The sequence below is a fragment of the Lutra lutra genome, chromosome 14 (assembly GCF_902655055.1).
Source record: "Lutra lutra chromosome 14, mLutLut1.2, whole genome shotgun sequence".
NCBI lineage: Eukaryota > Metazoa > Chordata > Mammalia > Carnivora > Mustelidae > Lutra > Lutra lutra.
This window is the reverse complement of record NC_062291.1, coordinates 36,037,676-36,060,339: the sequence shown is the minus strand read 5'-3', so window position 1 is coordinate 36,060,339 and position 22,664 is coordinate 36,037,676. Positions and strand designations below refer to the sequence as shown.

The 22,664-nt window shown below is 34.6% G+C and overlaps 1 protein-coding gene across 3 annotated transcripts in view; it reads right to left on the bottom strand.

Moving 5' to 3' along the window:
* The window catches only part of ADK (adenosine kinase), a 534,854-nt gene that overhangs the window by 350,442 nt on the left and 161,748 nt on the right, over positions 1-22,664 (bottom strand). For all 3 annotated transcript variants that reach the window (XM_047701923.1, XM_047701925.1, XM_047701924.1), the window contains one exon: positions 3,655-3,733. In XM_047701923.1, coding sequence (XP_047557879.1) covers positions 3,655-3,733 — 79 coding nt within the window. The remainder of the gene's footprint in view (positions 1-3,654; positions 3,734-22,664) is intronic.

Below are 22,664 nucleotides of genomic sequence, written 5' to 3'. Positions count from 1 at the left end.
GAAGTGGTATATATACAAGGGGTGCAGAATACTTTTCAGATAAGATTTTTACATTTTCATTAAAGAGAAGTTTACAATGAATGAAATTTTACAAAATTTAAATTTACACTATCAAACATGCAGGTGAGGAAAATCTAGAATTGTATTTGGACATCTCAACAATATTGTTTTATATTGCCTGTGGTTGCATTAAAATCTCCAAGAATTTATCAAATCAAAGTATCAAAGACCTAATGAGAACATTTTCTTGTTGACATGATTTGCAATATCAACTGATATATGAAAGTATGGTTGTTGGTCAGATCAGACAGAATGAGCTCTACACTGATTCTAAAGTGTTAACGTTTACTCTCTGTATGACTTTTAGTTCATCTTTCATAGAAGTCTGATTTTGCAAATAATGCTCCCTTTCAATGTTTCTGCACATTTTTCCATGGCTACCATGTAAGGTATTATTTAACCATGGAACAGGGAGAAATCCACTTAAACCTAGTATTGTGTGAGAAAATTACCTTGAAACAGTAGTAGCCTCCAAATACGTAAACATGCCAGCCATCCCAAAAGGAAAAGAACGAAAAGGGCCTACCAACCAAATGCAGAGGTTGATACTACACATTTATCCATTAAACAAACAAACAAACAAAAAACAGCAAGAAGCAAGGGGAAAAGCTAAGAATCATAGTGTAATGAGTCAGGAGGCAACCAAGTTATAGGGATTTCACTAGCTGAATGTTCAAATGCCCTGTCTACTTACCTCATCAGGCTCCTCGGATGATGATGGCGTACTTATGAGAAGACAGTCACAGTTTAAGCAAGGCGCCACAAACAGTAGTGCTTAGGATCGCACATACACACTCTACTTGTTTTCTGAGAGAAACTCAAGAACAAAGAGGCTAAAGCTTGATAATTGGTCTGCTGAACAGTCAAGGTTTTATTTGCCTTTCCTGGGTAGTGTGTATGGGGCCAGAATGAGAACATACTAAGTTTCACTAACAAGGTGTCTATTTGGGGTGATACAGTGGTACATGCTCTTGATACAGTTTTCCAACCCTTTCTATAAGTGATATTCTTATCTGTTACAATTCAGTTTTCTTTAGTCTAACCTTAGCAGTCTTGCAGGTTACAAACTTACTTGCTATTTATATACAGCACATCAGATTTGCCTATTTCCCAAGATACTTGAATATTTATTGTCTATACTTTATTTTTTTTTTAATTTTATTTTTTTTGTCTATACTTTAAAACAAGTCCTATGTCTGGCTCAGTCTTATAACCTATCAGTTCACAATATATGAATTCCATCCCCCTGTTTTTTTTCTTGTCTTTACAGAAGACTGAGTATTTTTAAAATATTTATTACATAAAACACACATAGATACAGAAAATACATATTTCACATGGTATATATGATTAAGAACTATGTAGAATTATAAAGTGATCTATGAAAACTTAGATGATCACTGAATTTTTACCCTTTGAATAGATCTTATCCTATTTCAGAGCTATAGTTCACAGCATTTGGCAGACATTCAGTTAGTGTAGCTCTACTGAGTTGTTAGCTGCTACCTAATACTTGCTTCTTTAAAAATATAGAGTGATTGAAACAATGGAAACCTATAATCCAGTTGTTTGCTGGAGTGAAGGAGAACTCAAATGGCTAAGAAAAGTCCCAAACCAACCAAACACTAACACAAAACAAAACCCAATACTTTCCCTGGTAGGCTATATCCCTTTCAACTCCTTTCTGTTGTATTCGCCTACACTTTTTAGACGGCTCTAAGCTCAAACTCAATGTCCTCATTGAACAAGACTATATCAGAATTAGATACAACTAAGATTCTATCAGTGTCGTTCACTCTAAGGCTCTATTTTTTTCAAATTTTTCTCAAAATTTAGACTAGAGAGCTTAAGTTACCAGTTACTACCTAGCACAATGACAAGCACATAGCAGACACTCAATAAGTATGCCTTTTAATCTACAAATGAATCATTTTTTCCTATTATTGTTTGCCAAGGAAAATCTGAGAAATCATCTTTCTAAAGGAAAGTACTTCTAATGTACTATTTTCGAAAACTGTGTGGCTATCCTAGACATAAATTATAATTTGGCAATTATGTAGTTGGATCATCAGTCAGATGGAAAGGAAATGCAGTCTCAAAATATTAGGGGAAATGAAAAGCAAAACAAGATGTTCAATTGAGAGCTAGATTGGAATTACTATTTTTAAGTGGATGAGAGCCACAATTCTGGTTGTCCAGTCCATAAATGGGTAAATTTAAGTTTTGTTAAGATGAAAAACATTCAGAAAAATGGCAAAAAAAAAAAAAAAAAAAGGCCTTCAACCCTAGTGGTTTCCAAGCTTCCTTTTTAAAAGTAGTACAATTTGGGGGCACCTGGGTGGCTTAGTGGATTAAAAGCCTATGCCTTCAGCTCAGGTTGTGGTCCCGGGGTCCTGGGATCAAGCCCCACGTCAGGCTCTCTGCTCAGCAGGGAGCCTGCCTCCCCCCCAACCACCTCTGCCTGCCTCTCTGCCTACTTGTGATCTCTGTCTGTCAAATGAATAAACTCTTTAAAAAATAAAAAATAAATAAAAGTAGTACAATTTTTATAAACATTATCACATTAATCCTTACAACTTCCAAGATAAGCTTTAACTACCACATTTACAGATGAAAGGCCAAGGAAAGATGAGTAGATTGTTCATAGCTTCAAGGGCAGTAAAGTGACAAAGCTTGAACACAAACCCAGTTCTAATGCACTCGCAGGGTCCCAAGAATAAGCCCATGCTCTTAAGCTGTTCTGTTGCCTCACTGATTGCTGAATGAGCAAATGAAATCTTTAACTTGAATCATGCTGGTATCATTGCCTACCAAAGAATTTCTAGGATCTATTTTTAAATTTATTTTTTAATTGTAGAAAAACAGACATACATAAAATTTACCCTTTTAATCAGTTTTAAGTGTATAGTGCAGTGGCATTAAGTACATTCACATTGTTGAAAAATCATCACCACTATCCATCTCTAGAACAGCTTTTCATCTTGTAAAACTGAAACTCTAATCATTAAGCAGTAACTCTCCCTTCTTGTTAACGCTTGGCAATCACCATTCCACTTTCCATCTCTATGAATCTGACAACCTGAGGTATCTTATATAAGAAGAATCATCAGTACTCAGCCTTTTGTGACTAGGTTATTTCACTAAGCACAATGCCCTCAAGATTCATCTATGTTGTACTATGTGTCACAATTTCCTTCCTTTTATAGCTCTGTGTTTTCTTTTAAGCTAGTGTGAATAATGCTGCTATGAAGACGGGTATACAAATATCTCTTCAAGACCCTTCTTCTAATTCTTCTGGGTATGTAATCTATCTTAGTCTGCTCAGGCTACCATAATGAGTTACCTAGACTGGATGGCATAAACAATAGAAATCTATTTCTCACTGTTTTGAAGGCTTGGAAATCCAAGATCCCGGTATAGTCAATTTGGTTCCTGGAGATGACTCTCCTCCTGGCTTGTAATTTTTGTTAATTAGATGGGCAGTGATTGCTAAAAACCCAATTAAAAACCGACAAAACAATTCTATAGCAATAAAATACAGTCTAGAGTCATTTTGAATTCATTTCTTTATAACTTTTAAAATAATTAACCAACCTGTGCCACTTTCATTGAATTCTGGGTAGAGCCACCAGCATGATATTCGACCTTGAATTTTTTTATAAGTTCATCAAACCTACAAAGAAATCACAGTAGAAAAAAGATAGCATCTGTCAGTTGTCACAATGAACTTTTCTGATTAGAAGTACATTAAATCACAATTACTAAAATACTTTGAATTACATAATTATGTTGTAAGAATTGAAATATGGATGAAAAACTTTGCTGAATTTCAATACTTATGAAATTTCTTGCACAAATCTATAATTATAAAAATTTAAAATATATAAGCTGTCCATAATTAACCATTAAGCTAAAAAAGGTAAAAATAAAAATTCACAATTATAAGTAATGCATATTTTCCCATGTTAAGTGTTCTCTAAATTCCTTACAAATATATATTGTAATAACTTTAAAGTTCTAGATATCATAAAGACAATCAGCTTATAATTTAAAGAACTGGTAAACTACATTGGGTTGTTTGATTCTAAGCAAGTTGCTTGGTGATGTGATTTCTGTATCTGCCAAACAAAAGCACAGAGAGAAATGATTTAAAGCTTTGATACTTCATTATTTTGGCATCTGACAAAAGCTACAGAATTTCTTTCCAGAATAATATGTACGTTCACTACACATGAAACTTTCCATTTAACACGATCCATGTACATCCCTCCTACTACAATATCCAGCCAAAGGACTATGGACAATGATTTGAATAAATCTCTAATTAGAGGGCACTTATTAATCTGGATCTCAAATCAATACTCCCTACATGTCTCTAACATGTTAGAGTCTGCGGGAGAAATCCAAGGGGCATAAATATGTAATTTAATTTCAAAAGGCTAACAAGCTTTGGAGGGACAAAAAGATGAATACATATGAGAAAATTAGAAAACATCAAATTATTGAATAACAATATATGCAATGTAGGTAGCAAGTGCTACAGGAGGTTGGTTGAAAAAGAGAGAGATTGGGATATGAGTAGAATATTCAAGGAAACTTTCAGTCTTGAAAAGTATTTTTAAGCCTTTAAAAACTTTAAATATAGAAGTAGATCCTTTCACTGAAATGAAACATTTTGCAGAACCTCAAAATAAAAAAAGACAAATATAGAGATAGCTATATTAGGAATAAGAAAAATGGAGTTATACCCACTCCATACCTCCAACTGCCTTGGAATTCTATCTATAAAACCCTGAGATGCCTATAAACACAATTAGCAAACCTGCCCAGAACTCTGACAGCAGGATTTGTGTACCACTGACAATACTAACGTAATAATAACAGTAGAGAAGGCAAAGTATATAGGCACAGATGCAGAGGTGGGTAGTTGCAGTAGGTCAAGGGAAGTTCTCTTTTCCTTTGTATGAACGAGGTATCACTTAAAGAGAGATACTAGAGATTAGAGGAGAAAGGGAGAGTGACTGGATAAAGTAATCATACAGTGATCAATTGCTATCCCTCCACTTTCAAAAACCAATTCCTCCAAAGGTTTTGGATCATATTTGTAATGAGTTGAATTACAAATGGGTGATGTCCAAAAAGACATGTCCCCCAGAACCAGTGAATGTAACCTTATTTGGAAAAAAGAGTCTTTGCAGATACAAGATAAGGTTCTTGATAAGAGCATGTCTCCTGTATTACCCAGGCAGGCTCTAAATCCAGTAACAAGTCTTCTTATAATAGAAGAGGAGACACATAGGAGAAGATCATGTGAAGACGGAGTCAAAGAGTATGTGATAAGCCGTAAGCCAAAAGCCAAGGAATGCCAAAACTTAGAAGAGGCAAGAAGGATTCTCCCCTAGACTCTTCAGAAGGAACACAGCCATGCCAACCCCCTTAATTCAGATGCCTACCCTCCAGAACTGTGACAGAATGGATTTTGTTACAAGCTCCCTAGTTTATGGAAGTTACAGCAATACCATCCTTTCTCACTTTCTCAAGAATTTCTTTCCTTAAGTTATAGCCTTCTTTAATCTATCATCAATTTCTCCCTTCAAACAACTACTAATGAAATAGCTATAATATTTTGGGGGGAATGAGATGGGCCTAAATTTGTTATAGTTACTAAAATCATAATAAACCAACTACAGTATATTACTAAGAACTTAGGAAAGTTTAATGGAAAATATAAAATGAAATGTCTATCTTGTAAGGCATACAACATACTGCTCAACAGCAATCTGACTACACATCAGAATGCAGGTTGTACTACTTCTGTGTGTTCTTGGCCACATCTATGAATCCTCTGTGTTTCACTTTCCAAAGAGCAAAGTAAACAGGAGCTAAATAGTACCCACCTCATAAACTTGTGGTAAGCATTAAAAAAATTATGATTTGAATAAAATGTTTAAAACAATAACTTTAGGCATGCAATATGTATTCTATAAATGTTAGCTCTGGAATCTAACCCTAAAACCTCAAAGGGTTCTGAGTACCCATAAGTTTTAGGAAAACTGAGCGATAGTTAAATAGTCTTCTTTCTTTCAAATATATCAAGGCCTTTAATATCCTGATATGCACATTAACATTCAAGACGGATACAGTACACACTTCCCAAGCTTATTTGGTCATGTAATCCTTTTTCTCTAGATCATCTAACAGAATTAATGTTTTTTAAACCAAAATAATCTAGAACCTTATTGGTCTAATAAGGTAGCTACTGCCCTCCTCTAGCTATAGACATTCAAATTAAAGCTAATAAAGTATAATAAAACTTAAAATTCAGTTCATCAGTCACACCAGCCACGTTTCAAGTGCTCAACAGCCACTTGTAAATAGTGGTTATTATACCAGATATGCAAATAAAGAAAATCCCACTCTTACACAAAAGTACTATTGGATGGCGCAGGGAGTGTTCAATAACAATAAAGTAAAACAGAATAGAAGTTTTTACTAAAAATAACAGAGTAAACATGATCAATTTTAGAGATGAAATGGACCTAAAAGAATGCCTTCCTTTAAGAAGTGGGAAAAGTTGGGGGCTCCTGGCTGGCTCAGTCAGTTGAGCTTGTGACTCTTAATCTCGGGGTCATGGGTTCAAGTCCCACGTTGGGTGTAGAGATTACTTAAAAAAAAAAAAAAAAAGAAAGAAAGAAAAGAAACACAGAAATGGGAAAAGTTAGGTATAAAGTTTGAGTGGATTGCCAAACAGAGGTCACATATGGCACAATAGTGAATCAAAAGCAGAACCCTAGTATCAAAATTACTTGTTAATTACAAACACACAAAAATCAGTGTATAATTCTCCTCATTCCAGCCAATGAAGAGAGTTTTTTGTAGAAACCAAATTTGTGTTTATTAACATTACTTTTGGAATCAGTTCAAGAGGTACAAAAATATCAGGACCTCACATGTCAAGATGGTTGATGAAGCATATGTTTGCTTCTTCTTCCAAGTCTTACTGGATGTCAAAAAACATGTTTTATATATATTTATACATATATATATACATGAACGAATATATAACAGCACCATTAAGTAAGTGGAGGCCACACACAGACCATAAATTTGAGAAATAATAAATCTAGCTTAACAGAAAGAAAATATAATAGCATTGATAAAGCAGTGATAGGAGACATAAAAATGAGAGTAATTCCTTTAAATACTACTTGGAATATGGTCCAACCGCTTCTACCTTATCCACAAGAGTAAAATGTTTTTATATGTTCCAATCTGTTGTTGTAAAGTCTTTCATATCCTGATAATTATGTAACTTTTTAGCCTACATGACAATTATTTTTTTTCTTTAAAAATTTTTTTGTAACAACTTTATTGAGATACAATTCACATACCATACAATTCACTCATTTAAAGTCTACAATCCAATCATTTTAAATATAGTCATAATTGTGCAACCATCACCACTATCAATCTTAGAATATATTCATTAACTTATAAAGAAACCCCCATACTTTTAGTTATCAAAACCAAGTATCTCCATCCTTAAGTAACTTACTATCTCTGTGTTTTTGTCTATTCTGGACATTTCATATAAATGGAATCAAATAATATGTGTATAATTTTGTTGACTAGATTCTTTCACTTAGAATAACGTCATCTGTGTTCATACATGCTAGAGTATCTATCAGCACTTTATTTCTTTTTTATGGCTGAATAACGCTGTGTTATATGGATATAGCACATTTTTTACATTCACCCATCTCTGGACACATAGGTTTTTTCGTCTTTTGGCTATTATGAATAATACTGTGAGGAACACTCACAAAGTTTTGTGTGGACATACTATTTTCATTTCTCCTGAGCATCTACCTAGGAGTGGAATTGTTGGGTCAGTTTAACTTCAAACTGTTAACGCTAACTGTTTAACTTTCTGAAGAACTGCTGCACTATAGTCCACTACCTGCCTAATTTTTTCTCAGAGACAATATAGAAAACCTGTCTGCCCAACTATATGAAAAAGAAGTTACCAGAAAATAAGTTTCTATAAATTAGCTTAACCACTGATGAAATTTTTACAAACAATCAATAGTTGAAAGGATGACCTGAACAATAAAAATGGATGTGGATTAAAAATAAGATGAAAGTAAAAGAGCTGAAAACACCCAGGAAAAAACCCCCAAATCAGCAGGAAATATAAGAGATGAAAAGTATGAAAGAAAAATTAAGAGGCACAGAGAACGGATCAGGTGGCCCAAGGTCCATTTAAGAAGAATGATGGGAGGGCACCTGGGTGGCTCAGTGGGTTAAAGCCTCTGCCTTCGGCTCAGGTCATGATCCCAGGGTCCTGGGATCAAGCCCTGCATCGGGCTCTCTGCTCCTCGGAAAGCCTGTTTCCTCCTCTCTCTCTGCCTGCCTCTCTGCCTACTTGTGATCTCTGTCTGTCAAATAAATAAATAAAATCTTTAAAAAAAGAAGAAGAAGAAGAAGGAGGAGGAGGAGGAGGAGGATAATGATGGGGAGACTAGCGATAAGAAATACTAGAAAAAAAGTTTTCAAAAGAGAACAAATACATAATCTTCGGATTTGTCCAAATATGAAACAATTCTATTAGGAAGGGGACTAGGATCTATACTTGGCCAATACCTTGTTCAATTTCAGAACTCTTCATATTAAAAGAAAACCTTAAGAACTTCTAGAGTGAAAAATGACAGATAATCTGAAAAGGAATAAGAAACAGAATACACCAAACTTCTTAAAGAAGACAAGATGCCAAAAAAAAAAAAAAAAAAGTATATTCTACATTAGAAGAAAAAAAGATTTTCCAAATAGAATTCAATATCCACTCATGGTATTAACTTATAAGGGAAAAATAAACTTCACATGTAAGTGTTGTTTTGCCTTGCTTTTATAAAAGAAAAATTACTAAATTGGAGGTGTAACACTCAGAAAGGAGCATAAGAAAGAAGACAGCGTAGATCATGGGGAAGAAAAAAAAAGGAACGAAAAAGTGAGAATGAGTGTATGACTTTGGAAAAGTAGAGGAATCCAAAAAGAAATTTGAAGAGAGTCCATTACATCTTGTTACATGTAAAATTCTCCCTTAAGTAGCAAAAATTTTAATAACAAAGGAATATAGATTCTATCCTATGAATCCTTCCAATCAAGCTCCTTGGTTCTACAGAGAATAATAGTTGCCTCATTATTTGGTAATGAGGTTTTGTTTGGTTTTCAATTTTAGAATCTATGCTGAGATACAACATGTAACATTTAATTACAGTGCAAACATTTGTAACATTTAATAACATTTATGAAACGTAAAAATATTATATATAACACTGACATTTTGAAGATGAGAAAGCAGAGAAATGAAAAAGTTTACTAATTTTCTTTCCTTCAGTTAAAGAGTCCCTAAATATCTCAAATATTAATAATCAACTTTTCAAAAGAGGTTTTAAGTATTTGTTTAAAGTCATTAAATCAATCATTAGAAAAATCAAAATATGTAAAAAGCATAAAGAAGGCAATGAGGAAGGAAAAAGAAAAAAGTCTAAGTGCACTATATTCTTCATCTTCCAGCAGAGAATCAATAGACGTAAATTTGTTAAAGAATGGGACATAACCACATTAAGTAAATTTATAATGATAAACTAAAAACATTAACAGTTAATATTTGTAGCTCCATGGAGTGGAGAAGGAGGGAAGTTACATTGTTGGGCTTTCTTTAGTTTTGTTTTTTATAAATTTCTTAAGGCTATCTAAAATAAATATGCAATTTTTAAAAGTTATAAAGTGAACAGTTGTGTAACCTCCAGAACCATTATCACTATACATACATATATACATACATAGACAAACAGATAACGATATATGTATGCTTGACCATCTCTGGGCTCTTAATTCTGACTCATTGATATGTATGTCTACCCTGCACAAACTGCATTTTGTCTTAATTAGTATTGTCTTATAAGTCTTAATGAAAAACAAATACCTTCACTTTGTTGTTCTTCATGAGTGCTTTGAAAATTCTTTAAAAAAAAAAAAAAGATTTTATTTGTTTATTTGACAGAGATCACAAGTAGGCAGAGAGGCAGGCAGAGAGATGGAGAGAGAGGAGGAGGAAGCAGGCTCCCTGCTGAGCAGGGAGCCCGATGCGGGGCTCCATTCGAGGACCCTGGGATCATGACCTGAGCCAAAGGCAGAGGCTTTAACCCACTGAGCCACCCAGGTGCCCCTGAATATTCTTGGTCCTTTGTACCTCTATATAAATATATCAATTTCCAAAAAACAGTTTGCAGAGATTTTGACTAGGAGTGCATTAAAAATAGATAGATAGATAGATAGATAGATAGATAGATAGATAGATAGATAGATATGGGAAAGTGATAACCTTTCCAATATTAAACTGTCTAATCCTTGTCTAATCACACTGTACATCACAATACATTTATCTAGGTCTCTTATATTTCTCAATTAGTTTCATAATTTTTGCCAAAAATCTTGCATATCTTTTATTAGAGTCACTATTTCATACTTCCTTTGTTTTAGTACTACTGTGATATTTGTTTAAACTTAATTTTTATTTGTTGATGGTATTTAGAAATATAATTATTTTTTTCTAAAGACTTATTTATTCATTTTAAAGAGAGAGAGAGCAAGAGTGGGGGAGGGGGGCAGAGAGGGAGAGAAACCCAAACAGACTCTGCACTGAGCATGGAGCCTGACGTAGGGCTTGACCTCACGACCCTGAGATCAGACATGTGCCAAAACCAAGAGTGGGACACTTAACGAACTAAGCCAACCAGCAGCCCCAGAAATATAATTCTTTATATAGTAATTTTTATCTATCCAGTGGCTAATATCTCTATTTAATTCCAATAATTTATGTTTTTGCCATATATACATAATAATTTGTGAACAATAACTTTTTTTTTTCTCTCCTTTCTTCCCTCCCCCTCTCTTTTTCTTGCCTTAGTTCAGATTCAGGACCTCCAGCATAACACACATAAATAATAGTGGGTAGTAATAGTTGTAAGGGGGCAAACCTAGTCTTATTTCAAATTTTGACCTAATAAATTCTAACGAATCCTGATGAAAGGCAGGTAAATCCATTTCCCAAAGCTAGAAGTCTTAGAGAGAAGTGTTTAATTTTTCACTTTATTTTTACTGTATGTATGAACTGCTTCTACTAAAGAGTTAATTTTTTATATGTTAGACCTGTATCTACTGATATTTCCATATATTTCAATTTAGAAATATTAAGTTATCAAAACACACAATATAATCCAATGATGAAAATAAACCTGTGTATATTACAAACAAAATCCCCCCCCAACACACTAATCTGGAAAAGTACAACCAAGGTGTTAACGGTGGTTAGCTCCAAAGTAGGAACCAGTATAGATATTATAGACATTTATTTTGAGTGTGTAATAAGCATATAAACTGCTTTGCAACAAAATTATTTTTTTAATCTACTTCATTTTATAATGGAAGAACATAACAATTTTCCATACAATTATCTAAAAAGAACTACGTATAGAACAAAGCTGAATAAAAAACACAGCAGAGAAGTGAGTGATTCTGAATGAAAGAAGCAGGGAAAATTTAACATTTGAACTGAATTTGACAGATAAGGGAGAAAAAATATTCAGAACTGAGGGTAAAACAAAAACATGACATATGCTGAGGAACAATTTAAACACAGAATAAAACATAGGCCAAAATCAAAGCAGTAAAAACTGGCAATGAAAACGCAACTGTCTCTGCCAGGCTAATAAAATTAGACATTATTCACTAGGCAAGCAGAAATTACTAAAATCTGACTGCTAATAGTGTGAAAGGCAGACTTGTTTTTAAAAATGGTGACAGCACTGTTTGGAGGACAATGTAGAATAAGAGAGGCAGACTGTCACCTTTCAAATAGTTCATACCAAAGATGAGCTGTTGAGCTAAGGCACTAGAGAGAAATTAAACTGACGAAGCATTTCTGAGGTTGAAGACATAACATGTGATAAACAGTTGGAAGTGGAAGATGTGGTAGAGCGATGGCAATTCTGAGATTTCTAGATTGGATGACCACGTGGATGATGCTGAGAAAGGAAATACAAGAGAGAAGAAAATTGTACTGAGCAAAGAGAATTCCTACATAGCGATAAACCAAGAAACATTTCTATTTAGGGAAATGATTCCAATGAGGCAAGATTTGTTGCCTTTTATCTCTTGCAGGGAAAGGATACGTAAGTTACATCTTGGTTTTCTCCATATACTTTTCTAGCCGATACAAAATTTTCTGTTTGTCTGTGAATGGTCTACCTTGTCTGGGTCAAAATTGTCAAGGTGGCCAATGGAAAATGCTGGGGAAAGATGAAGGACAGGGTATCTCTAATGAATAAAATAAAAAATTCAGGCTGAAACATTAATGAGCCTCAAAACTCAGAGTATAACTTGATAGGTAAATAATCTAATCAACTGTGTAAAAATCTTAAAAGTTGTTTAGGGATGAAATTGTTTAATAGCTTTACATGTTACGGAAACTTCAACATATTTCCATTATGTGGTGTGTGTGTGTGTGTGTATTTTTTTTTTTTTAAAGAGAGGGAGAGGGAGAGAGAGAATTTTAAGCAGGATCCATGTCCAGTGCAGAGTCCAACATAGAGCTCAGTCTCACCACCTGATATCATGCCTTGAGCTGAAACCAAGAGTCAGACTCTTTTTTTTTTTTTAAGACTTTATTTATTTATTTGACATAAAGAGAGATCGCAAGTAGGCAGAGAGGCGGGGGGGGGGGCGGAGAAGCAGGTTCCCTTCTGAGCAGAGAGCCCAATGCCAGGCTCGATCCCAGGACCCTGAGACCATGATCTGAGCTCAAGGCAGACGCTTAACCCACTGAGCCACCCAGGCGCTCTAAGAGTCAGACTTAAGAGTCTGTGTTAACTGACTGGGCCACCCAGGTGCCACTCCATTATGTAATTTCTTTTCTGCAGGGAATAAAGTGTGGCAATTTTAGTACCTGATAAATTCATTCTTTCTCCTTTTGGTTAAATTTCTTTGACTGAATGGAATGGGCATATCAAACACTTCAATCAAATGACTGACAGGAATGAAAGAACAGTAGCTGATCCATTTTCCTACTAGCACTCTATTTGTGAAACCCAAATTAATAAAAATAAACAGCTTTCATAATGTTTAAAAACTTCCTAGAGGAAAAACCGTATTCAGTACTTATCAAACTTCTAGATGACAGATTCCAGATAATGGAAAGAAAAAAGAATAAAAACAAACTTGATAATATAAAAAAATTTAACTTGATATATTTTCTGTATGAAAGCAAAACTGAACTAATAAAAAATTTTAAATATAAAGATGTTTAGCAATATGGAAAATGGTTATATTTACTTATATATTTTTAAAAAACATTTTAAATATTATTTTACATATTTTAGTTTTAATTTATTAGTTCAATTTTTAAATGTTCAATTAGTTCAATTTTTAAATGTTGCAATCAGACAACAAAAGAAATAAAAGGCATTCAAAATGGCAAAGAAGAAGTCAGACTCTCACTCTTCGCAGATGACATGATAGTTTATGTGGAAAACCTGAAAGACTCCACCCACAAATTACTGGAACTCATACAATTCAGCAATGGGGCAGGATACAAAATCAATGCATAGAAATCAGTTGCTTTTCTATACACTAATAATGTAACTGTAGATAGAGAAATTAAGGAATCAATTCCATCCACAATAGCAACAAAAACTGTAAGACACCTAGGAATAAAACTAACCAAAGAGATAAAGGATCTATACTCTAGAAACTACAGAACACTTATGAAAGAAATTGAGAAAGACACTAAAAGATGGAAAAACATTCCATGCTCATGGACTGGAAAAATAAACATTGTTAAAATGTCTATCTTGCCCCAAGCGATTTACACTTTCAATGCCATTTTTCAATCCTAAAATTTGTATGGAACCAGAAAAAATCCCAAATCGCCAAGGGAATGATGAAAATGAAAAACAAAGCTGTGGGTATCACGTTACCTAACTTCAAGTTACATTACAAAGCTGTGATCACCAAGACAGCATGGTATTGGCATAAAAACAGACACATAGACCAATGGAACAGAACAGAGACTTCAGAAATGGAACCCCAACTCTATGGTCAACTAATGCTTGAGAAATCAGAAAAAATATTCAATATAAAAAACACAGTCTCTTCAATAAGTAGTGCTGGGAAATTAGACAGCTACATATAGAAGAATGAAACTGGACTATTCCCTTACATCATACATAAAGATAAACTCAAAATGGATGGAAAAACCTTAATGTAAGACAGGAATCCCATCAAAATCCTAAAGGAGAACATAGGCAGTAACCTCTTCGACATCGGCCACAGTAACTTCTTTCAAGACCAGTCTCCAAAGGCAAGGGAAACAAGAGCAAGAATGAACTTTTGGGACTTCATCAAGATAAAAGCCTTCTGCACAGCAAAGGAAATAGTCAACAAAACTAAGAAGCAACCCACAAAATGGGGGAAGATATTTGCAAATGACATTACAGATAAAAGGCTGATATCCAAGATCTATAAAGAACTTCTCAAACTCAACACTCAAAAAAAACAAATAACCCAGTCAAAAAACGGGCAGAAGACATGAACAGACACTTCTCCAAAGAAGACATACAAATGGCTAATAGAAACATGAAAAAATGCTCAACATCATTAGCCATCAGGGAAATACAAATCAAAACCACAATAAGATACCACCTTAAACCAATTAGAATGGCAAAAATCAACAAAACAGGAAACAACAAATGTTGGCAAGGATGTGGAGAAAGGGGAGCCCTCCTATATTGTTGGTGGGAATGCAAGCTTGTGCAGCCACTCTGGAAAACAGTATGGATTCCTCAAGATGTTAAAAATAGAGCTATCCTACGACCCAGCAATTGCACTACTAGATATTTACCCCAAAGATACAGATGTAGGGGCGCCTGGGTGGCTTAGTGGGTTAAGCCTCTGCCTTTGGCTCAGGTCATGATCTCAGGGTCCTGGGATCAAGCCCCGCATGGGGCTCTCTGCTCGGCGGGGAGCCTGCTTCCCCCTCTCTCTCTGCTTGCCCCCCTCTCTCTGCCTGCCCCTCTGCCTACTTGTGATCTCCCTCTCTCTCTGTCAAATAAATTTTAAAAAAAAGATACAGATGTAGTAAAAAGAAGAGGCACATGCACCCCAATGTTCATAGCAGCAAAGTCCACAACAGCCAAAATGTGGAAGGAGCCGAGATGCCTTTTAACAGATGAATGGATAAAGAAGATGTGGAATATATACACAATGGAATATTACTCAGCCAACAGAAATGATGTATACCCACCATTTGTACTGACATGGATGGAACTGGAGATTATGTTAAGTGAAGTAAGTCAAACAGAGAAAGACAATTATCATACGGTTTCAACTCATATGTGTAACATAAACAATAGCACAGAGGACCATAGGGAAAGGAAGGGAAATCTGAAGGGGGAGAAATTAGAGAGGGAGACAAACCATAAGACTATGGACCCCGGAAAATAAACTGAGGGTTTCAGAGAGGAGGGAGTAACAGGGTGAAGGGTATTAAGGAGGGCACATGTTATGATATGCACTGGGTGTTACACATAATTAATGAATCATTGAATACTACATCAAAAACTAATGATGTACCATACTGTGGCTAACTGAACGTAATAATAATTTAAAAAACAATAGTAAGGGATTGTATAAATACATTTGGTAGTTTCCTGTGATCAAGTACTACATGGCCATTACTTGATGTAAAAAAATTAGTATGGAAAACTTTTACAATATACATCTGGAATATTTACACCCAAGGATTAATAGGAATTAACCCTTAGGAAATATAAAATTTTGTTCTTTATGTTTTTCTGTTTGCATCCTATAATAAAGGCATATTACTTTTAAAACAAGAAAAATTTAAATATTATTTTATGTATTTTAGTATTAATTTAATAAATTAGTTCAATTTTTAAATGTTATTTTAATATTCTCATACAGAAGAGAAATTAAAATGTTAGGCTCAGACAAGTGGACAAATTAACAAAAAACAAAAGAGAAGTGATAAATGTTCAAAACAATCAGAGATGCATTTAACACATTCATTATTTTTCTTTAGAAATTAACAAAATGGCAAGAAGAAAATACATTAACATGCCAATGGCATTCTTAATTTATTTTTTAAAAGATTTTATTAATTTGAGAAAGAGAAAGAGAGCCTGAGCAAAGAGGACAGGGAGAGGGAGTGGGAGAAGCAGGCTCCCCATTGAGTGAGGAGCCCAGTCAGGGCTAAATTCCAGGACCCTGGGATGATGACCTGAGCCAAGGCAGACTCTTTTTTTTTTTTTAATTATTTATTAATTTGACAGAGAGAGAGAGATCACAAGTAGGCAGAGAGGCAGGTAGAGAGAGAGGGAAGCAGGCTCCCTGCTGAGCAGAGAGCCTGATGCGGGGCTCCATCCCAGGACCCTGGATCATGACCTGAGCTGAAGGCAGAGGCTTAACCCACTGAGCCACCCAGGTGCTGCTGATATTTTTTATGTAAGCCTTTTCCTTTTTTTTTATTTCCTACAATGTGATCATGTGCTTATATTCATTTTATAATGACAGTATTTTTACTAAAGAAAACTTTACATTACAAAGTAATGTCACTGGAATGTAATTCAGAATTTCCTTTGGACTAACCTTATGGAAAAAGCAAAAAGCAACATACCACATACACTTAAAGAAGTCTGAATACTTACTCTGACAATGAAAAGGAGAATTTAAATTATAAGTAATGCTTTCAGTCTCATATCACATATTATTAAAAACCTTATAAACAGTTGATAACTCCTGACAATTAATAAGATAGCTATCTTTCTATCTGTTCTGTTCTTTGAGAAAAAAGTAAAATACAAGGAAGTAGAGAAGCTTTCAAACACTAATGTTTGATAGGTAGGCAAAGCTATGACTAATCACAGTTTTCTGATGCTCAGATTAATATTAAATCCTTTGAGATACAGTATCACCTCAGCATGGTACTATGCAAAAGAAAAGGTATCAAATGAAATTATCAAATACAGAAATTTAAAGTCTACTAAAAGACAGTACTGGCTTCTGGTAAAAATAAAAAAAAATACTGATGATCATAAGCATGCTACCAGCAGCAGCACACAGCTTCCAGTTGTGGAAAGTTGGGCAGTAACTAAATGGCTAACTTAAACACAAGCAAAGTAACATAATCTATCCATTAGAATGAAAGCCCCTTGCATGTACACCCTAACGTTTATAGCATCAATGTCCACAATAGCCACACTATGGGAAGAGCCTAGATGTCCATCAACAGATGAATAGAAAAAGAAGATGTGGTGTGTATATATACACAATGGAATATTATGAAGCCATCAAAAAAAAAAACCCCATAAAATCTTGCCATTTGCAGTGATACGGGTGGAACTAGAGGGTACAAATAAGTCAATCAGAGAAAGACAATTGTCATATGATCTCACTGATATGAGGAATCTGGGAAACAAGACAAAGGATCATAGCGGAAAGGAGGGAAAAATGAAATAAGATGAGACCAGAGAGGGAGACAAACCATAAGAAGCTCTCAATCTCAGGAAACAAATTGAGGGTTGCTAGAGGGAAGGAGGGTGGGAGGGATGGGGTGGCTGGGTGATAGATACTAGGGAGTGCATTTGGTATGGTGAGTGCTGTGAACTGTGTAAGACTGATGAATCACAAACCTGTACCCCTGAAACAAATAATACATTATATGTTAATAAATAAAAATTTTTAAAAAGAATAAAAGCCCCTTTAAGCATTAAAATCAAGGTACAACTATTAATAGAAACAAATGTAGGAAGGTATAATACAAAGAGATTCACCTGGGTGGGGAGGAAGGGATGGGGTGGCTGGGTTATGGACATCGGAGTATGTGCTATGGTGAGCACTTGTGAACTGTGTAAGACTGATGATTCACAGACTGTTCCCCTGGGGCAAATAATACATTTTATGTTAATAAAAAATAAAAAATTTTAAAAAGAAAAAAAAAGATTCACATTTTCAAAAGCAGTAACTGTACTAAGTACAACATGAGCCAAAAATTATGAAAGGTCAGTAACTAAAAATTTTAATGGAACAGAATTAATTGATGCTATACTGAAAAGAGAGCAGCTAGACTTCACTGCTTGTCATTAAAGTGCCCTGACTGTTTCCTAAGACTTCCAAACAGTTTCCACTTTACAGAGTGAGGAACAAACTGTAATTGATGTTTCAATGCACTTTAAGAGGTAGATTAGTAACAGTATAAACAAACACAATGTCTAACACAATTAATATAATGAAATAAGCATACTTTGCTTCGAAAATCTAGCATTCATGAATAAAGAATACCCAGTACACAAGAGTAAAGAAAATCAGGAGTCTGAAAGGTAAGCATGACACCATTTGTTAGAAGATGATAATGAAACAATGTATATTCACTATACTACAGGAAAACAATCCCAGGACACTTAATTCCAATGACCATGATCCACACACAAAAATGTAAATGAAAAAGCAAAGCCCTACTCTTGCAATCTAAGCATCAAAATTCTCTAGTTCAATTTCAATGAAAGTTTCAAAATCTATCTTCATTCAGTTCTTAAAAGGTTAAGAAATTTCTTTCAAATAATCTCTTTTTTAAAGCCTAAATAAATTACCCCGGCAATACTGTAAATTGGCAGGACAAATGGCAAAGAAATAAATGTGAGAAATTTAATAAGAAATTTAGAAATACAAACTTTTTATTTTCTGACATTCCTGAAAACAGTGACTTATTATCAAGCTATGGTATTTATTTTTATGTTACGTAACATTAATCCTGAAAAGTCTGACAACCTATGTTTACTCTAAACAGGTCATAGTGAGTCTAACAAATAAGGGTACCAAAACACTGTTCATAATTTGATTTAAATATGATTGACCAAGTGTTTCAAGAATATTGTTATAGACTCTCTCTTTTTTTTTTTTTAAGATTTTATTTATTTATTTGACACAGAGAGAGATCACAAGTAGGGACAGAGGCAGGCAGAGAGGGAGGAGGAAGCAGGCTCCCCGCTGAGCAGAGAGACTGATGCGGGGCTCGATCCCAGCACCCTGAGACCATGACCTGAGCTAAAGGCAGAGGCTTAAGCCACTGAGCCACCCAGGCACCCCTGTTATTGACTTTTTAATATTTATTTTAAGTATTAACTTTGAGAAGGATATACTATCCCTCAATATTTTTTTTTAAAGATTTTATTTATTTATTTGACAGAGAGAAATCACAAGTAGGCAGAGAGGCAGGCAGAGAGAGAGGAGGAAGCAGGCTCCCTGCTGAGCAGAAAGCCCGACTCGGGGCCCGAACCCAGGACCCGGGATCATGACCCGAGCCGAAGGCAGGGGCTTAACCCACTGAGCCACCCAGGTGCCCCGACTATCCCTCAATATTTTAAGAAACCCTCCAAACTCAACAGTGAGAAAAAAAAAAAAATCCAGTAAAAATTGGGCAAAAGATTAATAGAAACATTTCCAAAGAAAAGATACAGATGGCAAATTTAGCATAGATTTTAATATCATTAGTCATCAGGGAAAATCCAACTGAAAACCATAAGGAAATACATCTATTAGAATGGCTTTAAAAAAAACTGGCAATACTAAGTGCTGATGAGAATGTGGAGAAACTGAAACTTCCATAAATTACAGATGGGAATAAAAAATGACACACCCTCTATGGAAAACAATTGTTTTAAGAAAACAATTTCTTAGAAAAGTAAACTTACAACTACCAGACAACTAAGATACATGACTGTTTAGAACAGCCTTATTTATAACCACCAAACACTTGAAACAACCCAAATGTTCATCAAGTAGTGAATGAATAAACAAATTATGTTACATCCACACAAAGTTAAGCAATAAAAATAAACAATACATTCAAGAACATGCAAGAATATCTCCAAAGTATTATGCTATGTAAAAGAAGCCAGACATAAAAGGGCTACATACAGTATGATTCCATTTATTTGACATTCTGGATATGGCATATCTATAGGCAATTAAAGGGGAAAAAAAGACTGTATTATCTAGAAAAACAAACAAGGAAATTCCAAAAGACTCTCTTTCTCTGCATGTACATATGTGCATATCTACCTACCTACCTCCACAGAAAGATATACACATGGACACAAAGAAATACATGTGAAACACACTTGAAACTCAAAACAAGCCTATGAGACAAGTAAGATTCATGCAAACATCCCAATTTTCTAAGACACAGAGTTTTAGTGACTTTTGATTTAGAAATAATTTCAAACAATGAAAGACTACAGTATAATACAGAGAGCACCTGTATACCTTTCACCAAGATTCACCAATTATTAACAGAACATATATCCCTTCTTCTCTGTTGTTACACAGACATTTAGTCTTTACAAATCATTTGGGAGTAGGTTATATATATAATGCACTTTTATTATTTGCAATACCTCAGTGAAGACTTCCTAAGAAGATGAAGTTTGTATCTGTGAAGTCAAATTTATGGGTTCATATTGCTATCTCCAATTCCAATCCAACACAATTCAAAGCTATTGTCTTCTCTCATTCTTTGTCATCTTTTTTTCATTATGTGTCTCTCTTCTTCTACACTGAGATCCCCTGCTCTGAGGCCCAGGACATGGTCCAGTACCTACACTGGACAAGCACCTTCCAGTGCGAAAAAGAGAAATCTAACTGGAATGGATTGGGGATGGTGCAACGGAAAGAGGACCTTGCTTGATGCTGCTCTAACCTGTGCTGGGCCTTTTCTTTTCAGAAGTGATTGTGTCTTCTTTTGAACTACATTCTCCACATCTCTTTCTTCTTCTTCACAGTCTCTTAAGCACCTCTACCAAAGCCCTGCTCTCCAAAGGTACAAAAACATAGAAGCAGTAAGAGCCCTACTGGAATATGAGAGGTTTCTTCCTCTGCTTATAAGAAATTTGATTTCTAGTATATTCTATCTCCTAGCAATTCTGAAGGTGCAGGTTGATGTGTGATTCTGTTTGCATCCCTTGTTTTTTCTTTTTTAAAAATATTTATTTTTTTGAGAGACAGAGAATGAACATGAGCAGGAGGGGCAGAAGGAGAATAAGGAATCTGAAGCAGATTCCGTGCTCAATGCAGAACCCAACAGAGGGCTTGATCCCATGACCCTGAGGTCAGACCTGAGCCAAAACCAAGAGCTGGACACTCAACCAACTGAGCCATGCAGACACTCCTGCATCCCTTGTTTTAAGGATGAGGAAATTCAGATTCATTGTCCTCCAAGCCCAGTTTAAGTGACTTTTGATGGATTTCTCACAACTGTTAAGTAGCATACTAAGGACTGGGAGATCCATCCAATAATTAAGAAAGCCTTACAATCATATATAATAAAAACAAGAATATTTAGAATAAAACATTCCATGGCCAAAACTGAATGAATTTCTTCTTAATTAAAGGTAATCGTGGCTTAATTATTTTTAAGATGCATACAGAACATGCATTCTATAAAGCCAGAAAAAAATGAAAGAAAATGAGAATAATGATGAAGGAAAAAAGGAGAGGAGAAATAAAAAAGAAATAGCTCTTTAAATTCTAAGGTACCACTTTTTCTAGCTATCTGATATGAAGCAAATAAAATTAGAAAGATTCCATGACTGGTTCCTGTAACTGAGCACCAATTATTCTTATATGGAAAAAACCATCTTTATAAAAAAGATATAGTAAGAATTATGAACAGGAAAATGTCCACAAAAGCACCCTTTACAATTTCTAGTTCTAACCTAGTGTAACTGCTTCCTACTTTCACAGTAACTAAAGCCTCTTTTTTCTCACTCTTGGGAAAAAAAGAGAAGCAAGCATATACCAGGAGATAAAGAAGATCTTACATTGTGTTAACATCACCACCCCACAAAAACAAACATCAACAATTTTGAATATTTCATAGAGAAAGTAAAAGAAGCAAGTTAAAACCTTTACAGAAAAACTAAAATTTTAACTTTCTTAAGAAAGCATTCACAACTGCGAAGAAGGGTTTTTGATGAAGTTCTTTCTTAAACTTCTCATCTAAACAAATAATAAAATGAAAAAATCAGTAATTCTAAACAGATTACACTTATTAAGACCAAATGTTAATAGAATAATGCAGGGAACAGGGCGAATCCATAGGCAAATTGTAAGACTCAAAGCTTTGAAATCTTTTACCACAAATGTTTAGTAGGGTTGAAAAAAATTTGCTTAAATGTCAGTTTGATAAAAGCCAAAAGAACATTTCCCACATGTGTTTATATTTAACCATATTTTTAAAAGATGGAAAAGTAACAGTCATTCAAAACTAAGGTTAAGCTATTAGTTCATAGGAATTGTAATTTAAAGGTATTTCTCCAAACTAATTTTATTTTCTTTGATAAGAAAGCACTTTTAAGTATGTATTGCTTAGGTGAATCTTTATTCCATTCTAAAATGTTTAGAGGTTTAATTCTTTTCATTTATAACCCTGAAGATTTTTTTTGCATGTAAGATAATACAAATATATT